Here is a 19,637-nt window from a genome sequence, read left to right on the forward strand (position 1 = left end):
TTTCCCCATTGATGTTCTACTGGAAACGACTAAAAAGAAGCTGTATGTGCCAAAAACCATTTTCGTTCATTTACTTAATATATATTTATCTAGTTCTGCACAATATCTGCTAACAGTTGTATACACATGCATTTTTGATAATTGTTTGTGGAGAAGGTTTTCCTGAAAATGTGTTTTATGCGGTACTCCAAAGTTTTCTGAATCAAGTTCGGCTCACAATTTTTGGTCGCTAATCATATTTTTTTTTGCCAGAAGTCACTATTTAGTCACTTTTTTGCCATTTGTAAGTCACTATTTGGTCACTATTTTCGTGAACTTGGTCACTAAAATAACTATTTCAACCATCAATCTTTGCTACCAGCCCTGCAGCGGCTGGTTTGCTGATTCTGTTGTGGAATGGATTTTAAGCGATGGAAGTTCCTAGCAGCAAGAAAAACATGAAAGTGGTGAAGCCATACGCTGCTGCTGCTCTTGTTTGTTCCTCAAACCATAGAAACGGCGAATTGGTGCTGACGGAGTACTGGGAAATAATGTTGTGCATAAGGAAGGGCTACTACTGGTACCATTCTGCAATGGTTATCACAAAGAACACAAAGAATTCATTTGCGTTGATTTGAAACGAACGGTCCAGTATTTGCACCAAGACTGCAGATTTCTTCAGACGAATACAAATAATTGGAGATTTGGCGAAAGATACGATCTGGGAACAACGAGAAGATTGGACAGTTGCAGATTCCCAATGCAGCCAACAAAGTGATGGAGAGAGCTGTGGAATTTATTTGACGGAATTTGCAAAGTAAACCGTGGGAGAACCCGCAGACAATTTTTGGATCAATCAGACCCTTTTTACGGACTTACGTTGAAAACACGCTTAACAATCACGAATTCACTTCAAAATTATTGAAAATGTAAATTGGGTCACTGAAACCCCTCAAATGTGATGGTATATAAGTGGACATACACTTCAAAGTCGAATGCAATATGCATCTCAAAATTGTTTAATTCATAATTGTAAGAAATTTAGAAGCCTTATTGCAATGAGAAATGTTTACTGAAGAGGATTTAGGCATTCATCTAGAACGCTTAAAATAGGTGGTATCCAAAACTAATAACAAGTTTTTCACTGTTCGTTCGGTCATGTTATGAACTACATGGGTATGCTGCGTGATTGCATACTGTTGGGCGTATTCTGTGGGTTGCAAACTGGGTACCCACTCCCAGCTGGCCCTATCGTGTTAAACGGTAACCTGGTAAGTGGAACCCTTTAAATGTCATACAAAAGAGGGATGTTTTATTTATTGCTTTGTGTTACCTATTTGCACTTTGAGGAATTAACTCAGGAAGAGCTGCAAGAGTACGCGTTGTTGATTGCATCCCCGGTGTCCGATTCATCCCTGTTCACCTCCTGTGCAACTTTGAAATAACGTGACCAGATAGCCTATCACCACGTGCATGGAGCGTTTGGCGAAAAACCTAGCAGACCAGATCTGCATTAGGCGAAAAACAAGGGCCCACTTAGAACTTTTGTTACACTTGTCGAGTTCGCAGAGGTGGAATTGATAGCTGATGCCTTATCGATACGGCTATAGACGTCGAACTGTTATGTGAATGTGAGAGAGGAGAAGAAGATGAAGCTGACGAGTCAGAAACCGAAATCGTTTTGAATAGACTCGAGGAAGGATTGCAGTTGGCTGAAAATCTAGCCCAGTTCTTCCTATGTGCATGATCCACATTTCGAAAACGCTGCTACACAAATCACCATTTCACCGGAAAAACCACGTTGTTTCGGATCATTCCTGTAACACATGTAGCCACATACTCTGAAATGACCGTTACAAAGTTTTACACAAGGCAGAAAGCTAAGATAGACGTCTGTTCTCGGTGGTATAACGCGGTAAATTATTGAAAACGTTACATCAAATATCTTTGTTGAGGCTAAAATTTGTTTTTTTTTTAAATTTTGTTGGTCAAATATGTTTTTTTCTCGTATTCACGCCGTAGTACGGAAAAAAATGCGCCGCTAAATGTAACACGCCAAGAAATAACGTGATTTGAGTGTTGCATACATCACGGCGTTTACTCGACGTTAGTGTGGCAGCTAATAACTCAATTAATAAACATTTGAATGGTTCTAATTTTCGTCTCTGTGTTACTACTGCAGTCATAATTCAAACGCCAACGGCTGTTTTGGAGTTGGGGAAGGCCGGCGCGTTTTGCCCAAGAGTACTCGCGTTTTTATTTACACTGTTTTAACACTTAAAACGGCACTTTTTTCGCGCAAATCATATTTTTTTCTTTGATATTGGTATCTGGCCGTGTTCGGCACACTTCGTCAAGAACTTGAACGCGGAAAATCATGCCGCCGCAGATGCCATAATCCGAAAACAATACGTTGACGATTACTTGGACAGCACAGCACTGACAACGTGGAAGAAGCAGTAAAGATGGAGAAGGATGTCAAACAAGTTCACCTCTCTAATCGGATTTCGTCTTCGAAACTGGCTTTCCAATTCCTAGGAAGTTCTGACATGTGTCGTGGAGATCGACCAAGCCACGGAGAAGTGTCACCAGCTGGACAAGAGCGGCACTACGGAACGCGTGCTTGGAATGTATCGGAAGCCTGACGAAGACATTTTCATGATCTCCGCGTTGAAGACCCGACCAAACGTCAGGCGCTATGTGTGATCATGAGCCCGTTTGACCCGGGAAGGTTGTTGTCCTTCTTCCTCTTCCACGGTAGGATATTAATACAAAATCTGTGGCGAGCCAAGACCAACCAGGGAGCAACAAAACTAACAAAACATAGGTTACAAAACTATCTCAAACCAGAATTAGAAAAGAAACCTTACCCGAACCACAGATAACAGATGTTTATGCTAGTACAAATTTTTCGCAGAATCCTGTGTAAATGTTCAAAACGATATACGTTGGCTCACTACCGCCATCTACTCAACTGATTGCGGCATTACATCTAACTTGAATGCAAAAATAGTTCAAAGTTCCAGTTTCATTCAAGATCGAATACAATCTTGAATGTAAAATTGCGTAGTGCATGCAATCTTGAAAGCGATCACTGACTATCGATCACTGCGCCATCTCTAAATGATTGCCACTTGAGTTTCAGCTGCTCGTTACATACGAAATGGCTGTTGAGCATTTTTACACACATTGCCAATATAAGCATAAACGTCTGTTATCTGTGCCCGAACATTTGTCCCAGACAGTGCTGAAATAGTAGTTTACGCAACAAGGTGCAGAATGAAGATTTTTACAGCAAGAGTCGTACATTTATCCAACGAGGCTTGCGAGTTGGATAATTACGATGAGTGCTGTAAAAATCGAGTTCTGCACCGAGTTGCGTACAACGCTTTTTGCAATTTCATAAATTACTACTTGAGGCAAGACATAAGGATAGTTTTAAACAAAATGATTTCATCAAACTCCACACTGATGTTCATAGCCATGTTTAAGAAAGTCTGATCATAGCAGGTTATGCTGTGCAGTTGTCACAAATTTTCAAACCTGCATCCAGAAAGCATCAAGAAGTTGATCAAAACTGAAAACAGTGCTGTAATGGTTCATTACGCAACGCAAATCAGTGCTGTAATGAACCATTACCGCACTGCTAATTTGGTGTGGGAAAGTAGGCCTTTTCCAGGCAGATTTGCGTGAGGTAAAACTGCCTATTACGATGAGAAATTGCAAAAAATTCATTTCGTCATATCTAAATTCAATCACCTACAGCTCATTTTGGAAGCTGAACCTGAGAATATGGTATATGTAAGACTTGTGCAGCTAGACCAGTTCTGTTAGAAAGTCACGAAAAAACCGCTATTTTTCGAATATTTAACGTAAATGTCACGGGCTTCCTTTGAAAAATGCCAAATGATATTCACGGTGAATATCATTTAGCATTTTTCGAAGGTAGTCCGTGACATTTACCTCAAATATTCGAAAAATATCGGTTTTTCCTTAGCTTTCTAGCAGAACTGGTCTAGCCGCACAAGTTTTTCATATACCATATTCTCAGGTTCAGCTTCTAAATTAGCTGTAGGCGATTGAATTTAGATATGACGAAATGAAATTTTCAACACTGGTCCCAGAAAACGAAACCAACAAGCCCTCAACCTGCAAGAGTACGGACCGTCTTCCTCGGCAAGAATGATTTCAGGCGTACTTGCGTCCGTTTTCGTACGTAGGTGTTGATCACTTCAGGCCAAATGCCGTGAGAGTGAACCGCAATACAGCTAGGCGATGGGTTGCACTATTTACGTGCCTGACGATCCGCGCGCTACATCTTGAGGTCGTCCTCACGCTTTCGGCTGAATTATGTAAGATGACGATAAGTCGTTTCATCGGACGCAAAGGAGCTCCCACGGAAATACGAAGAGACAGAGGAGGTATTTACGGACTTCGTAGGAGCCAGTAACATGTGAAGCATGAACTGAACGAGACCGATAACCAGTTAGTCGACTCCGAGGATGTTGGTAAACCCGTAGTTAGCTAATCGAAACGACTAGAACCTATGCCGAACCATGGTCGACCAATTTTGGCAACGGTGGGTACGAGAGTACCTTCCAACTATCGCACGTCGTACGAAATGATTCTAAGTGGTTAAGCCAACCGAGGTTGGAGACTTGGTCTTTATTACATCATGGAACACCCTGAAACCCCCTAAACATCCCTGAAACATCCTTGAAACGTCCTGTAACCCTTCGAAACGCCCTGAAACGTATTGGAACGCCCCCAAAACCGACCTAATACATTATGGAATCCCCTAAAACCTCCTTAAGCGCCTCTGAATCCTCTCTGAAACGCCCTGTAATCCTTTGAAACGCCCGTAAAAGACCCCTGAAACCCCCTAAAATTACTTAAAACACCTCTGAAGCCTCCCTGAAACGTCCTGTAACCCAAGTAACACACATGTTATATAAAAGTTACGACAGCGCAAGTTTTGGTTGCATAGAAGTTTATTTTACGTTATTTAAACACAATGTTAGAATTACGTAAAATAAACTTCTATACAACCAAAACTTGCGCTGTCGTAACTCTATTATAACATTTGTGTTGCTTGGGAACCTTTAACGTCCGTAAAACGCAATTCAAATTCCCCTGAAACCCTGTGGAACCCCTTAAATGCCTCTGAATCCACCCTGAAAGGTCCTGAAATCCCATGAAACACCCCTAAAACCCCCTGAAACATTCTTGAACTCTCTGAAACGTCTTGAAATGCATCTTAAATTTTTCTGATACGTCCTGTGATCCCTTGGAATGCTCTGAAATGCTTTGGAATGCCCCTAAAAACTCACCTGAAACACCCCATGAAGCCCACTAGAAGCCCATGACAGAGAAATAAAAATTTAAGAAAAGCCCATGACACGCATCTTAAACCTCTCTTGAGCGTACTGTAACTCATTGAAAGGCACTGACACGCCCCTAAAAGCCTACCCTCATCATCATGGAACACCCTGAAATCCCCTAAACACCTCTGAAGCATCCTTGAAGCGGACCTGGTGTGATGGTTAAAGCACGTGACTATCACGCCGAGGACCTGGGATCGAATCCCACTCCCGACACACTCGCTAAAAGTGAGTTTTTCCTTTGGAAGGGAAGTAAAGCGTGGGTCCCGAGATGAACTAGCCCAGGGCTAAAAATCTCGTTAATACAGATGAAAAAAACTTGAAACGTTTTGTAACTCTTGAAAACGCCCTGAAACGTATTGAAACGCCCCCAAAACCCCCTGATACATTTTGGAATCCCCAGAAGCCCCTGAAACCTCCTTAAGCGCCTCTGAATCCTCTCTGAAACGCCCTGTAACCCCTTGAAACGCCCCTAAAAGACCCATGAAACGTCCTGTAACCCTTTAAAACGTCCCTAAAACGCACCTCAAAGAAACTCTGTGGAACCCCTCTAATGCCTCTGAATCCACCCTGAAACGTCCTGTAACCCCATGAAACTCCCCTAAAAGCCCCCTGAAACGTTCTGGAACGTCCTTAAGTTCCCTCTGAACCCTTCCTGAAGCGTCACGCAACTCCTTGAGACGCCTCTAAATGACGCTTTACCTGGTCCGCTTATCGTGCTCTCTGCGCTTTACACCAACCTTGCAAGGCTGTTGTGCAGCATTCTTGCATCAAACCCTGCCAACCGTATCCTTCTAGCTTTTGCCACCTTCTGGATACTGGATTTGCCGTAGAGTTTTATTACAGAAGTGCATTTCGGATGATTGTAACTACAGTAATTTCACCATCTGTTGCTAGTTCACTGACTCTATTCGATATATTGCATTGCCAATTGTAATAACTAAATAATTTATTTGATCTCTGACCAATTTTCAGTTCTCGTGCTTACAATACTTTGATGTGAATACAACTCATAACGCAACACTTCATCTACAACTACTTTCAAACACCGAACTCTACACACTCATTTGAATCGCCCCGCAGAGGTTCCTTCACTTATTATTGAACACAAATCCAATCTTGTCCACGTTCATCATGCTGTTTCCGGATTTGATGTTGTGCATCCGTCCGACCGATACCGACTCTCGCCTCGATTCGGACTTGGACCGCATCGAACTCTTGGCCGACGAAGACTCGCTCAGCATGTTGTGCACCGGCTTGGTCGTTATCGAGAGGTTCAGCGCAAACTTCAGCTCCGCCTTCAACGCTTCCCATGGAGTAACCTAGATGAGGAAAAAATCAATAAGATACGTCTGTTATCACTGTTGTTATGAACAGTTCACCTTCTCTTCAACCGCCACCTTCCGTACGTTCCACAGGAACTCCAATATCCCTATGACGAATGCGCAGAAGCATCCAAACGCCAGAACCACGAAGACACCACCGACGTTGTCTATTCCAAGCTCGGCAGCACTATCCCCGGCCGCAGTAGTTGCTTGCTCATCGCAGCGACCTCCACCATACATCTCCTTCCACCATCGGGTCTTCAACTGGTGCAGCTTACCTTCCTCCTGCATCTTGAGCACTGCTCCGGAGATGGCCGTCCGATAGGGAGAGTCTACGGATGGGAATGATCAGGAATCATAAGATCAAGTTCTTCGAATGAACCAGGATACTTACTAACGGGCATGGCGATTCCGTATCCCTTAGAATCCAGCAGTCCCCCGATTTGGGTGAGTTCGCAATACCGCTCCGTGATATACTCCAATGAGGTGGACTCCATCAGGAAAGCATACAGCCCTCGTCCCTTCATGACGCGATCTCGCCCCTCGTCGTTGCTCTTCGTGAAGACTGAAGGTCGAGTTGATTCCATGGCGGCCCACATCCTCTGATACGTGGAGAAGTTGGAACTACGGAAGAAACTGAGCGTACTTCCGCCGAGCACAGCGCCGTACTTGATCTTGCTCTGCTTGGCCAGATCTTCAGCACTCTCGATGGAGGCGTCCATACGCTCCATAGTCAAGAACGCAGCCAGATTGGCAGTGTAGGACGAGAGCATGATCAGCGCGAAGAACCACCACATTCCGGCAACGACTCGGGTAGAAACAGCTTTCGGCAGGATATCGCAACCTTGACCCATGATGGATCCCATCGTAAGCCACAGGGCGTTCAGCATGTTCCAGATGTTCTCGACCTCTTCGACTTCCTCCTGCTTACAGGGGTGAGGGTTCTCCCAATCGGCAGGAGCCATTCGGGACAGGACGAAGAGCAATACGGATACGCCCAGATAGGCAGTGGCCATGTAGATCCACACATCCAGGGAAAGGGGAGACAGGAAAGAGAAGAGATCTTTGGGTTGCGGGACGGGCTTGGCGTATAGGATACTAATACCGAGGGTCATGAAAGGCATCGTGAAGTCTACGGCAGTGCGGCGTTCGTAGGTGATGGTGAGATCGCAGATGGCAAGATCGGCTTTCTGGAAGGTTCTCATGACTTGATTGCTCATGGAAGAAGATTCTTATAAGGTGACTTACCCGGTCCAGTAGATATTTCACCAATCCGTCCCATTTCTTCGTCTGCTTGTTGTACGATCCGTATTTCCCATCCGGAACGAGTTCCATGCGGTACTGGAAACCGAGGATCTTGGATATGCCGTCAATTAGCTCCAGAGAGTAGCCTTCGAAACGATTGTTACCTTCCAAGAATTCGCCTTCCTTCTTTTCCCTGAAAACATTCTGTTGAGAAAGATATCTGAGGAATAAAAGGCAACTTACTTCAACATCAGGAACGGGGCTCCTAGTCGGGACGCAACGACGAACGTCTTATTCTGGAGCGATTCAACGATCTGCAGGTGAACATCCTCTTGGCTACGAGTGTAGTTGATTTTCCCATTGGTCGGATCCCAAACGGCAATCTTCTTGAATCCGTCCTGCTGACTCAGTTCGATAATATCCAGCTGGAAGTGCGTACGTCGACCGTTGTCATCGAAGATGATCGGTCCTGTGATGCCGTGCTCAGTTTTCTACAAGGAAGAGTCGTTGTAAATGGAGTCGTTGAAATTATCTTTCACAACTTACAACTTTCATGTAGTTAACGATCCTCAGTCCGAACGGCCACTGCCGAAGGTTCTTGCTTCCGCACGACAACCTTGACGGTGTAATCTCCTCCGTAGCGTCCAGCTCCCTGATGGCGGTAGCGTAGAGCTTTACAGCATCGTGGTACAACGCCGACTCCGTCCGGACGTGCTCCGGAGAAACTCGGAAAACCTTCTTCATTCTGGCTTCACCCTGTTCCCAATCATGGACCGCGTTCTTGATCTCGAAACTCTTCGTGTCCATCAGCCGCAATGTGGTTATGTTCGATCTGGAGTACTTCAGCTCTTCAAAGTCCAAGGTATGAGCATCTAATGAAGTGATGATATAGCTCTGATACTCCTCAAGCATCTTGACCTCCTTCGCTTGCCGAAGCATCTCCAAGATTTTATTGGGGTGTACTTCCAGAATGATGTGACTTTCTCCAGAGGCTTGAATATCTTTCAGAAGAGGTCTGTAGTCCGGATCATCGTCGATTTGCCGCACCGTAATGGGATTGTCAGCAGGACCATGTATCTGTAGAATATCTTTCAGACGCATCAGACCATCGTCACTGTCGTATATGATCGTGAAGCTCTTCCAACTGTAGTCTACTATCAGATCTCGCAAAGCTCGAGACATGACATCCGCTTCCGGATAGAGATTGATGGTCATAGCCTGCATCTCCGGATCCCAACCTCCGATAGGTTCCGGATCCCAGTGGGTGATAATATGCGGAATCTCGATAGTCTTACAGATCGAACTCACAATACCCGAAGTCAACATCGAGCTTGGACCGAAGACGGCCGTGACACCTTCCGCTGCCAGCTCACAGACCTTCTTCTCCGTTTTGTAGCTATCCTCCGGAGAAACGTATCTTATCATCGGTAACAATTCGAAGTGTTTCTCATGCATGTTAACTCGTTCGATTGCATATTTGAAAGCGATCTCTGCCTCATAGTTGTCCTCGTGGAAAATCGCCCCTTAAACACGACACAGAAAACATGAGTATAATTACCATGGAAACCCGAAGTCCGTAGCCGAAGTTGCGACGCCGAGAAAACATGATCGTTCTGCGCATGCTACGATCCGAACGTTTTGTTTACAAACAAAACGTTCGGAAATTTTCGTACAAAACACGTGCATTCGGTTCCTTTCGTGGGTTAGAGGTGCGCGCGCATTTTTCACTGCAAAAAATGGCGCCTGGCATTCAGTCGATCATTTTCACCAGATAAATGCAATTCCCACGATCAAAAGTCGATTTCACGGAACAAAGCTTAAGATTTCCAGTTAGGAAGAAGCGTGGGTGACAATTTTCAACTATGAAATCCAATCTCACCGCTAGAAGCTGAAAAGGCGCCATTTTCCTTCGCATAATCAAACCACTAATTAATCGTTTTCCAGCCAATAACGTTCGATTTCCATTCTCAATCAAGCGTAAACAATTCACCTAATACTCACCAACGGGTATTTCCCGCTTTCCATCCGCCAAACAAATCAACAAACCAATCAAAATCAACCGAAATCGAATCATTTCGGACTATTTTCCAATATGGCGTCGTCCGCCAATTAAAGTAGTGCGTTGCACTATTCTTGCACCGACCGACCAATTGTAACTGGGTACTATAGTACTTGAGCTAGTGCGTTCTTAGATTAGCGAGTACTGTCTGTGTCCCGTGTGACGATCACGAACCGACTGCGATGCGATCGAGAACGCCGAGGAAAAGGTGGCTGTGAAGATGATTTGTGTTGTCACGACGACGACGACGACGATGACGACGGCATGGTGTCCTATGTTTTGGCGTGTGCCGCCAGCAACCGGCGGCTACTTTGATGCATGTGATGTGTGAAGAAGATGCGGGAAAATTGTGACCGAGTGACTGAGTTTTCCGCATGTGGGGGCGCGGCGAGAAGGGATTGGACGCTAGTAGGTTTACATATATTTTCACAGCTGATGAGTTGTTTGGTGGGCGAGTGAAATGGGGCGGCAGAAAACATGAGTTTATTTTTAAAGTCTGAATGTTGGTAAACAACTGGCAGCATCTAGGTACGATTGACTGTGACCAGTTTGTAAGTGTTGAATGGGTGCATTCAACGCTGAAGGCGGAGTTGGTGAGATACATAGGCCAGGCCAGAATGCATTGGGTGAAGGTCGCCGCACATCTTGTAGGTAGGTACTGTAGAAAAGCGAGTGTAGAATTTGACCTGGCTCACATATGACCGTTGGAAAGTACGCTGAATGAAACTCAATTTAATGGTAATTTCCGTGGCAGTTAAAGACTTGACCTGATGACATGCTTTGCAGAAGAAAATTGATAATGGAGCAATAAAAATACAAATCTTTTCTCATGTCGACAGAACATCTGACCATCGTAGGATTCAAAGAAAAGAAAAAGGCTTTGGCAAATAATGTCTGCACATAGTATTCCGTCGAAACGAATTGTGCTGATACGTAAATATTGTCGTCGCGGTTGAAACCCGAAGTTTCCCCACACCCGACAATCGAATTTTCTCAAAATCCGTACGTGAAAGCTAACGTCGGACGTAGTGCGCTGGACAGCGGACCTGGCCCTCTATCCAGCGCACTGTGCCCGACGTACGTCCGACACACGGTTTAGGAGAAACATCGATTTTCGCGTGTCAAAAATTCCGATTTTCAACTGCACGAACAATATAACGCAAAATAAATCAAAATCAATTGTTCGGATCGCAAACGATCCCAAGTAACATTTTGATGGCCAATCAGTCTTGTAGAGGTACTGAGAACCGCCATAAAGCCTAGCAACTTTTTATTTTGGATTTATGAAAGTTCTAAGAATCTCTTCTAGTCTATTTGACTGAAAATGTTCCTTGAGGAAGTGCCTATTTCATTTACGACCTTGGAAAGATTGAAACATACTTGCCTTACCGATCAGGCTAAGGCCGGGGTGGCCTCTGCTGTACACAGTAGCCTATTTCATTCCACTCGGTCCATAGCTGTTTGTCTCCAGTTTCGCACTCTGCGTAGAGTCCGCAGATCGTCCTCCACTTGGTCGACCCACCTAGCTCACTGTGCTCCACATCTTCTTGTACCGGTCGGATGACTCTCGAGAACCATTTTAGTCAGGTTTCTATCCGACATCCTGATGACGTGACCCGCCCACCGTAGCCTTCCGATTTTCGCGGTATGGACGATGATTGGTTCTCTCAACAGCTGATGCAGCTCGTACTTCATTCGCATTCTCCAAGTCCCGCCTTCCATCTACTGCACTCCGCCGTAGATGGTACGCAACACCTTCCGTTCGAAAACTCCAAGGGCGCGTTGGTCCTCTGCACGTAGGGTCCAAGTTTCGTGCCGATAGAGGACGACCGGTCTAATCAGCGTTTTGTAGATAGTTAACTTCGTGTTACGGCGAACTTCATTCGATCGTAGACTTCTGCGGAGTACAAAGTAAGCACGATTTCCTGCCCCAATGCGCCTCTGAATTTCTCTGCTGGTGTCGTTGTCGGCGGTACACGAATTCATCACCGTCGATATAAATTCGGGGTGGCGGGCGCGGTGATTCCTCCCTGGAGACCTTTACAATCACGTACTTTGTCTTCGACACATTAATGACTAATCCGATTCACCTGGCTTCACTCTTTAGTCGGATGTACGTTTCCGCCATCGTCTCAAATTTACGAGCTATAATATCAATATCATCAGCGAAACCAAACAGCTGAACGGACTTCGTGAAAATCGTTCCACTCGTGTTTATCCCCGCTCTCTTTGTAACACCCTCTAAAGCGATGTTGAACAGCAAGCACGAAAGACTATCACCTTGCCGTAACCCTCTGCGAGATTCGAAGGGACTCGAGAGTATCCCTGATACTCGAACTACGCACATCACTCGATCCATCGTCGCTTTGATCAACCGTGTATCCGTGTATCATACGCCGATTTGAAATCGATGAACAAGTGATGTGTGAGCACGTTGTATTCGCGGCATTTCTGCAACACCTGGCGGATGGCGAACATGTGGTCCGTTGTAGCGCGTTCATCCATAAATCCAGCCTGATATTGCCCCACGAACTCTCTTGCAATCGGTGATAGACGGCGGCATAACATTTGAGAGAGTATCTTGTAGGCAGCGCTCAGTAGTGTGATCGCGCGGTAGTTCCCGCAATCCAACTTGTCGCCCTTTTTGTGGATGGGACACACGATACCTTCCATCCATTCCTCCGGTAATACTTCCTCCTCCCAATTCTTGGCAATGACCCAGTGTAGTGCTCTCACCAGTGCTGCTTCTTCACCGTATTTTAGAAGCTCGCTTGGTAGTTGATCTGCTCCAGCGGCTTTGTTGTTTTTCGACCGGCCAACCTCCTCCTCCATCTCTTGGAGATTAGGGGCTGTAAACTTTTCGTCCTGCACACGTACTCCTAGAACTGTTACCACGTCACATTCGGTGCTTGCAACGTCGTCATTGAGGTGCTCATCGTAATGCTGCCGCCACCTCTCGACTACTTCACGCTCACTCGTGAGAAGATTCTCGTGATTATCTCGACATACACTGTGGTGCATAATTGATCGGACAAACGCCAATTTTCATACAAAATGGCCAAGTTTGAGATGCTGTAACTATGGTTTGCTTTGGTGGATTGAGCTCAATTTTTGACACGGAACTACGAATATGCTGAATTTTGTGTATACAAAGTATAAAATGTTTTCGTTCACAGGTCTGGGCGTGGCAAGGCGTTGAAAATATTGCAAAAGTGATCGGACAGCGGTACCCCTTTGATTTACACGCGTGCAATGGCAATGGCAATGGCAGGCAAAGAAAGCCCTTCAATTAATAACTGTGGAAGTGCTCTGAGAACACTAAGTTGAAGCGAGGCAGGCCAAGTTCCAATGCGAACGTCGAGCCATAAAGAAGAAGAAGAAGAATTATGCTGTTACAACCTGCGAGGCCAAGTGACTTGAAATTCCATGTTATAAGTTTCCTTTTGTAGTCCTTTTTTCGTCGCATGGGTCTTCTAGAAGTTTCTTTAGAGAGTACTCCACCCAGCTAACACAAAGTCCTATATGATGTTGAATAGGATGCTAAAGTGGAGACCATGTGGGTGCATGCTTACATTTAACCACGTGTAAAGTGTGTGTATATCGCCGCCACTTTCACAACTTATTCATCATCATATGCGATCGTGTGTTGACTGGGATGTTTCTTCCTGGGATCTTCCAGAAGTTTCTTCCTCCGACAATCCTCCAGGAATTTCTTTCGGAAATTCTAACGCAGTATCAGCTGGTAATCATTCAGGTTTTCCTTCCGGAAACCTTTTCGGAAACCCTTGACGGGTTTCTCTTGAGAATCCTCCAGAAATTCCTTCTGGGAATCCTACGCTAGTTCTTGTTTGAAATTATAAAAAGCTCATACTGATAGTCCTTTACGAGAACCTGCTGATAATCGGTCAGAAGTTTCTTCTGAGATTCCAGCTTGCATTTTTTGGGGAATCACCCGGAAATTGCTCATGGGAATCTTACAGGAATATTCTTACTCCCAATTCTGGTGGAAACCCCAGAAGACATCCCCAATAGCCATCAATAAATATCCTTAGTGAGTTTAGGAAGGAATCTCCATTATTACTTCCTGAAGAAATCTTAAAATGGAATCACTTGAGGAAACCCTACAAGAATCCCTAGAAGTTATTTCTGGAGTAACCCGCAGAAAAAAAACTCAAGTAAAAATCTTGGAGGAATCCCCAAGTGGAATTTCTAAAGGAATTGCTGCATAAAACTCTGCATGGAAAACCCTTGAAAGAATCTTCCAATTTTTGGAAGAATTCACAGATTGAGCCCCTGGGAAAATTATCCCATGAGAAACCCCGGAACTCAATCTTTCTCAACGAAACTCAAACTCAGTTGTCAAGCTACTAGAAAGTCATCGACTCAGATCAAAGTTTTATCAGATTCATGCCAGAGGCCAGAATTCCAGATTTCTAGTTAGAATTTTAGGATTCTTTTCACATTCATTCGTTGTTCACTGAATTCTTTCTGAATAGTGTGTAGTCCAACCCTTAAAGGATAGGATAGAATTGGAAAATGAACCATGTTTACTCGCACCAAGACTTCCACCTAGCATTCAGTGGCTCCCGAATTCAGGGGGGGGGGGCTCCAAATCAAGGAAGGTTTCTAACACTAGTTTGAATAAAGCTCTTTAAATAGCGAAAGATTCCTAGAAGTATACGTTCAATACTTCAGATCTGCTGATAAGCATTCAGAGACGCCTTAATGGTTATCAAGAGTTTTTTTTACGGGCACACAGATAGTCAATTTGAAGGCCTTTTATTGACAATTGTAAATGTACACATTTTATTCAAGTAGTTTGATATGTTTAGTTTTGTTTAGTTTGAATTACTCTTTAGCTATAGGAGCCCTAAATACAAGAAAGTTTTAGAAATCAGAGTTGAATTTTTCGAAATTCAGTACCAAGTAAATACTTACCTGGCCTCGGGGATATCTTTCTTGACATATCTAACAGTTGCTTCAAAAATTTCTACAAAAAATCCTTTTACTTTAGGGATTGCTTCCTAAATTTTTCTAAGCATTGATTTAGGAATACTTACATTTATTCGTTCAGGAACTCCTCCAAGCATTTATCCAGGAATTTCTTCAGAAAATGATCAAAAAATCCTTTAGGAATTCCTTTGATGTTTTTTTTTAGGAATTTATTCAAGCATTCGTTTAGGAATACCTTTTTGGATTCCTTCCTAAAGTCCATCAAGGATCATGTCATGAAGTTCTTCGACGAATTTTTCAGATGAACCTAAAATAACTTCTCCAAGAATTCCTTTAGATATTTCTCCAAGAAAGAATCTTGCAGGGTTTCCTCGTAGAACATATTTTTGATGAACTTCCTAAACGGATCTTTGGGAGATTTTCTAAAGGAATTTTGGAGGAATTCCCGAAGGAATCCTTGCAGGAATTTTTGAAGGAAATTATCTATAGGAATCCTTGAGGAATCGTCTAGATGAATTCTAAGATGTATTCGGAAAGAATCTTTGGGTTGGAGGTATATTTGAGGCCATTCTTGAAGGATTACTACAGCACTATGAAGAAGTACGTAAAGGATTCCTGAAGAAATTTTAAAAGCAAAGGGATTTAGATTATTTCTAGATTATTTCTTAAAGGAATCAATGACGTAAACCCCAAAGAATTCCAAATTCTTTGGTACAAATAAAAAAAAACAATATTCAAAAGAATGGCTATAAGTTTCCTTTGAGGAATTTCTAAAGAGGCTTTGGAGGAATTTCTGATGGACCCCCTGAGGAAATTTATGCAAGAACCCTTTGGAAATAAATGTGTTCACTCATGTAGGATTATCTAAAGGTAATCCTTGAACGATTCTTTGTAAGGTAGCTTGAAAAAAAAAATCCTTGAAGAGAAATATTATTCATTAGAATTTCTTATAGGATTCTTGAACGAATTGTTATAAAAACTTGAAAAAAACGCCTAAGGAATCTATGGACGATTTCCTACAGCAATTATTGAAGGAATTTCTGAAGAAATCTCTGAAGGTATAACTATAGAAACGCTTGAACAAATGCCTAAGAATTCGTTTAAAGGACTTCAAGAAAAAAACGTTTGAGGCATTCAAAAAAAAACTCTTGAAGAAATTAAAAAAAAAAGTCTTGAAGCAATTCCTAAAGGATCTGGAAAATTGAATCATTTGGGTTAGCCCCAAGGAATCTTTTGTGGAAATCTTTAAGAAACTCTACATGGAATTCTTGGGAATACATAATACTGAAGCAATCGCAGTAGCAATTTTCGAAGCAATTTTGTATAATTTGGATGCTTTGGATACTTTGTTTTATTTTGTAAAAAAAAATCCTTAAAGTAACTCCGACTGGTGAGATTACCAAACAGCAAATTGATGAGGCACTTGAGCATGTTCCTGCTGACGTCTGTGACATCAATATAACTAGCTTCTCGCTGCCTGAAATAGAGTCAGCCATCAGACAACTAAAACCATCTAACTCTCCTGGTCCTGACGGAATACCTTCCAATGTTATTCGTAACTGCGCCAACTCGCTAGTGAAGCCACTGGGGATGATTATCAATCAGTCACTTCTTCAAGGCATCTTCCCAAGCTGCTGGAAAAGATCTGTCATATTCCCGGTATACAAAAAAGGAAACCGCAATCTAGTCACCAACTACCGTGGGATTACTTCCCTTTGCGCTGCCTCGAAACTTTTTGAGATTCTTGTGAGCCAATCCATACAGCGTTCCGTTGCGCAGTATATTTCGATAGATCAACATGGATTCTACCCCGGTCGCTCGATTGAAACAAACTTAGTCGAATTCAGCTCCTTTTGTTTGCAGCACATAGAGAATGGCTCACAAATCGACACAGTTTATACAGACATTAAGGCTGCATTTGATCGAGTTAATCACACCATTTTGCTAGCTAAGCTTAAACGTATTGGAGCTTCCGATAACCTCGTTCGCTGGCTAGAATCATATCTTACCAACCGTTTACTCTCAGTAAAACTAGGAAACGCTGAGTCGTGGATCTTCCATAGTACGTCAGGTGTTCCACAAGGAAGCAACGTCAGACCGCTTCTTTTCTCGATCTTCTTCAACGATATATGCTTAGTGCTTCCGAAAGGGTGTAAAATCGTGTATGCCGATGATGTCAAAATTTATGTTGTTATACGTACGACTGAAGACTGTTGCAACCTGCAGAAACTAGTTGACAAATTCTCCGAATGGTGTTGTGCGAATCGACTTGACATCAGCGTTTCGAAATGTTCTGTTATCAGTTTCAACCGGAAGAAATCACCAATACTACATGGATACACCCTTGAAGGTGAACTGATCAAGCGAGAACTGGTTGTCAAGGACCTTGGAGTCCTTCTGGACTACAAGCTGACCTTCCACAACCATTACAACAGTATTATTGCAAAAGCTAATAAAAATCTGGGATTTATCATGAAGTCATCAAGAGAGTTTCGTGATCCCTACTGCCTTAGGGCGCTCTACTGTTCTCTTGTGCGATCAATTCTGGAAACAGCAGCTGTTGTATGGAGTCCATACACTGATGTTTGGACAACAAGAATTGAAGCAATACAGAAGAAGTTCATCAGGTACGCGCTACGACACCTTCCTTGGACGGACCCGGTTCATCTTCCTCCATATGAAAGCCGATGCTTGCTACTGGGCATGGAATCGCTAGCCAGAAGACGAAGAAACATTCACGCTTTATTCGTTGCGAAGCTGCTCTTAGGGAAAACTGATGCTCCAAATATCATGGCAAAATTGAACATAAATGCAACTTCGGTAGCTCTGCGAAACAGGCCCTTTTTTAGGCTTCCTTTCCATCCGACAACATATGGACAAAAGGAACCTATACGTGCAATGTGTGAAATTTTTAATTCTGTGTATAATCTTTTTGATTTTAATGTTAGTTGTGAAACTTTTAAAACTCGTCTACGTAGTCTTGTATAATGTTCTTGTTAGTTTTGTAACATTTTGTTTTGTTGTTTAGTTGCGTTAGTTTAGTCATGTAGACCTTTGTCGTCAGATGATGTAATTTTTTAAATAAATAAATAAATAAATAAATAAATAAATCGTAATAGATACCAGAGAAAGAGTGCTTAGAGTTCCTCACTTGGAACAAATGCTTGATGAAATCGTTAGAAAAGTTTCTTAGACGTTTCGTGAAGGAAGTTCGAACTAAACTGGAGTTATCGCTAAATAAATCTTAAAAGGTATCAAACATTTCTGATGGAAACCTTGGAAGAATACCTAAAGGATTCATTGAAGGAATTCCAGTAGAATTTCATAGAAGAATTTCTGTGAGAATTCTTGAAAGAATTTTTACATTTTTTATTGGAATTTCTGAAGCATTTCCTCGCAAATTTCTTTTGCATTTCTTTCAGTAATTGCTTTGGAAATCCGTGCAGCATTTTTTTTTGCTTAATCATTTATTTGTAGGCTCATGCGCCATCAGGCATAACGGAGCCAAGTTCATTTGAAACTGTTATTTTTACAATTTCATGTTAATTTCTTATACATTATGTTAGTTTTGAGGAACCGTAAAACTCGCGGTTTGGTCGAAATTAAGGAGAACAAAAAATGTTTTATGCAGGGTTGGGATTATGGGGACTTTCCGTTGACCTTCAGCAGCACCGAGGAGAGTTTTGGCATTTCGGTACTGGTTAAACGTAGAGTGGACAAACGACCTGTAACGAAACCTATTTTACCGAAATTATTTTACCAATTCCTTATGAATTCGGTTCGGTAACTCTGTTGGAAATTGTTTTGGCAATAATATTCAAAATTTAATTAGTGTGCGATTTTTGAAAATATCTACAACACTGCTTTTTGGAATTCTTTAGGCAATTGCTTATGAAATTTATCACGCAACTCCTACAGAATTCCAGCAATTACTTAGAAAGTTTCACCGGCAGTCGCTTTGCTGATAAACTAATATTTTGTAATTCCTTCAATGGTTTTTTAGAAATTCATTCGATAGGTACTTTGAAAATATCCTAGTCAATTCGTTTGTAAATTTCTTTTGATGATTCTTCACGGAATTCCATCTGTTATTGCTTTTGAAGTTCTATGAGATACACTCTTGCGAAGTAATAAAAATCCAAGAATTTATAACAGAACGGCCGAAGAAAATATCAAAAGAATTGCCTTCAAAAAAAAAAAGGTGATTACGAGAGAATTTCACAAAGCAATTCCTAAAAATGTTTGAAGAAATTTCAATAATTTTTTTGGAAGAATTTGTGTGAGAATTCTTAGACAAATTCTTATATATTATTATTGGACTTTCTAAAGCAGTGATCCTTAAGCCTATTTTTTCAACTGGCTGTATCCAAAAATCTAAATCGTTTTTTTTGGTGACCGCGGTTCTAAAGTATTTATTGGAGGAATTCTTGAATCCTTAAATGGCTTATTGGAAAAATTTCTGAAGGATTTCTAGTAAAAACACTCAAAGCATCCTCTGGAGAAATTCCTACAGAATTTTTTGGAGGAATTTGTGTAAGAATCTTCGAAAAATCTGGCAGGAGTAATTATACAAATACATAATGGAATGCTTGCATGAAAGAATTTCCAAAAGATTTCTTGTACAAAATTATTTGTAAAATAGCAGAGAAATCAGTTAAAGAATACCTTAATGAATGTAATCATTAAACCCTCCCT

The 19,637-nt window shown here is 42.4% G+C and overlaps 1 protein-coding gene across 1 annotated transcript; it reads right to left on the reverse strand.

The window, feature by feature from the left end:
• Positions 1 to 6,248: 6,248 nt before the first annotated feature.
• Positions 6,249 to 10,859, reverse strand: LOC109400389 (glutamate receptor ionotropic, kainate 2). The gene is made up of 7 exons (XM_029855285.2): positions 9,932 to 10,859; positions 8,477 to 9,453; positions 8,174 to 8,421; positions 7,934 to 8,123; positions 7,080 to 7,875; positions 6,743 to 7,017; positions 6,249 to 6,682 (listed from the first exon to the last, which is right to left on the reverse strand). The coding sequence occupies exons 1-7, from the start codon at positions 10,002 to 10,004 to the stop codon at positions 6,452 to 6,454; spliced, it is 2,790 nt and encodes a 929-aa protein (XP_029711145.1). The 5' UTR covers positions 10,005 to 10,859; the 3' UTR covers positions 6,249 to 6,451.
• Positions 10,860 to 19,637: the final 8,778 nt, after the last annotated feature.

This window comes from Aedes albopictus, chromosome 1, assembly GCF_035046485.1.
Source record: "Aedes albopictus strain Foshan chromosome 1, AalbF5, whole genome shotgun sequence".
Lineage (NCBI taxonomy): Eukaryota > Metazoa > Arthropoda > Insecta > Diptera > Culicidae > Aedes > Aedes albopictus.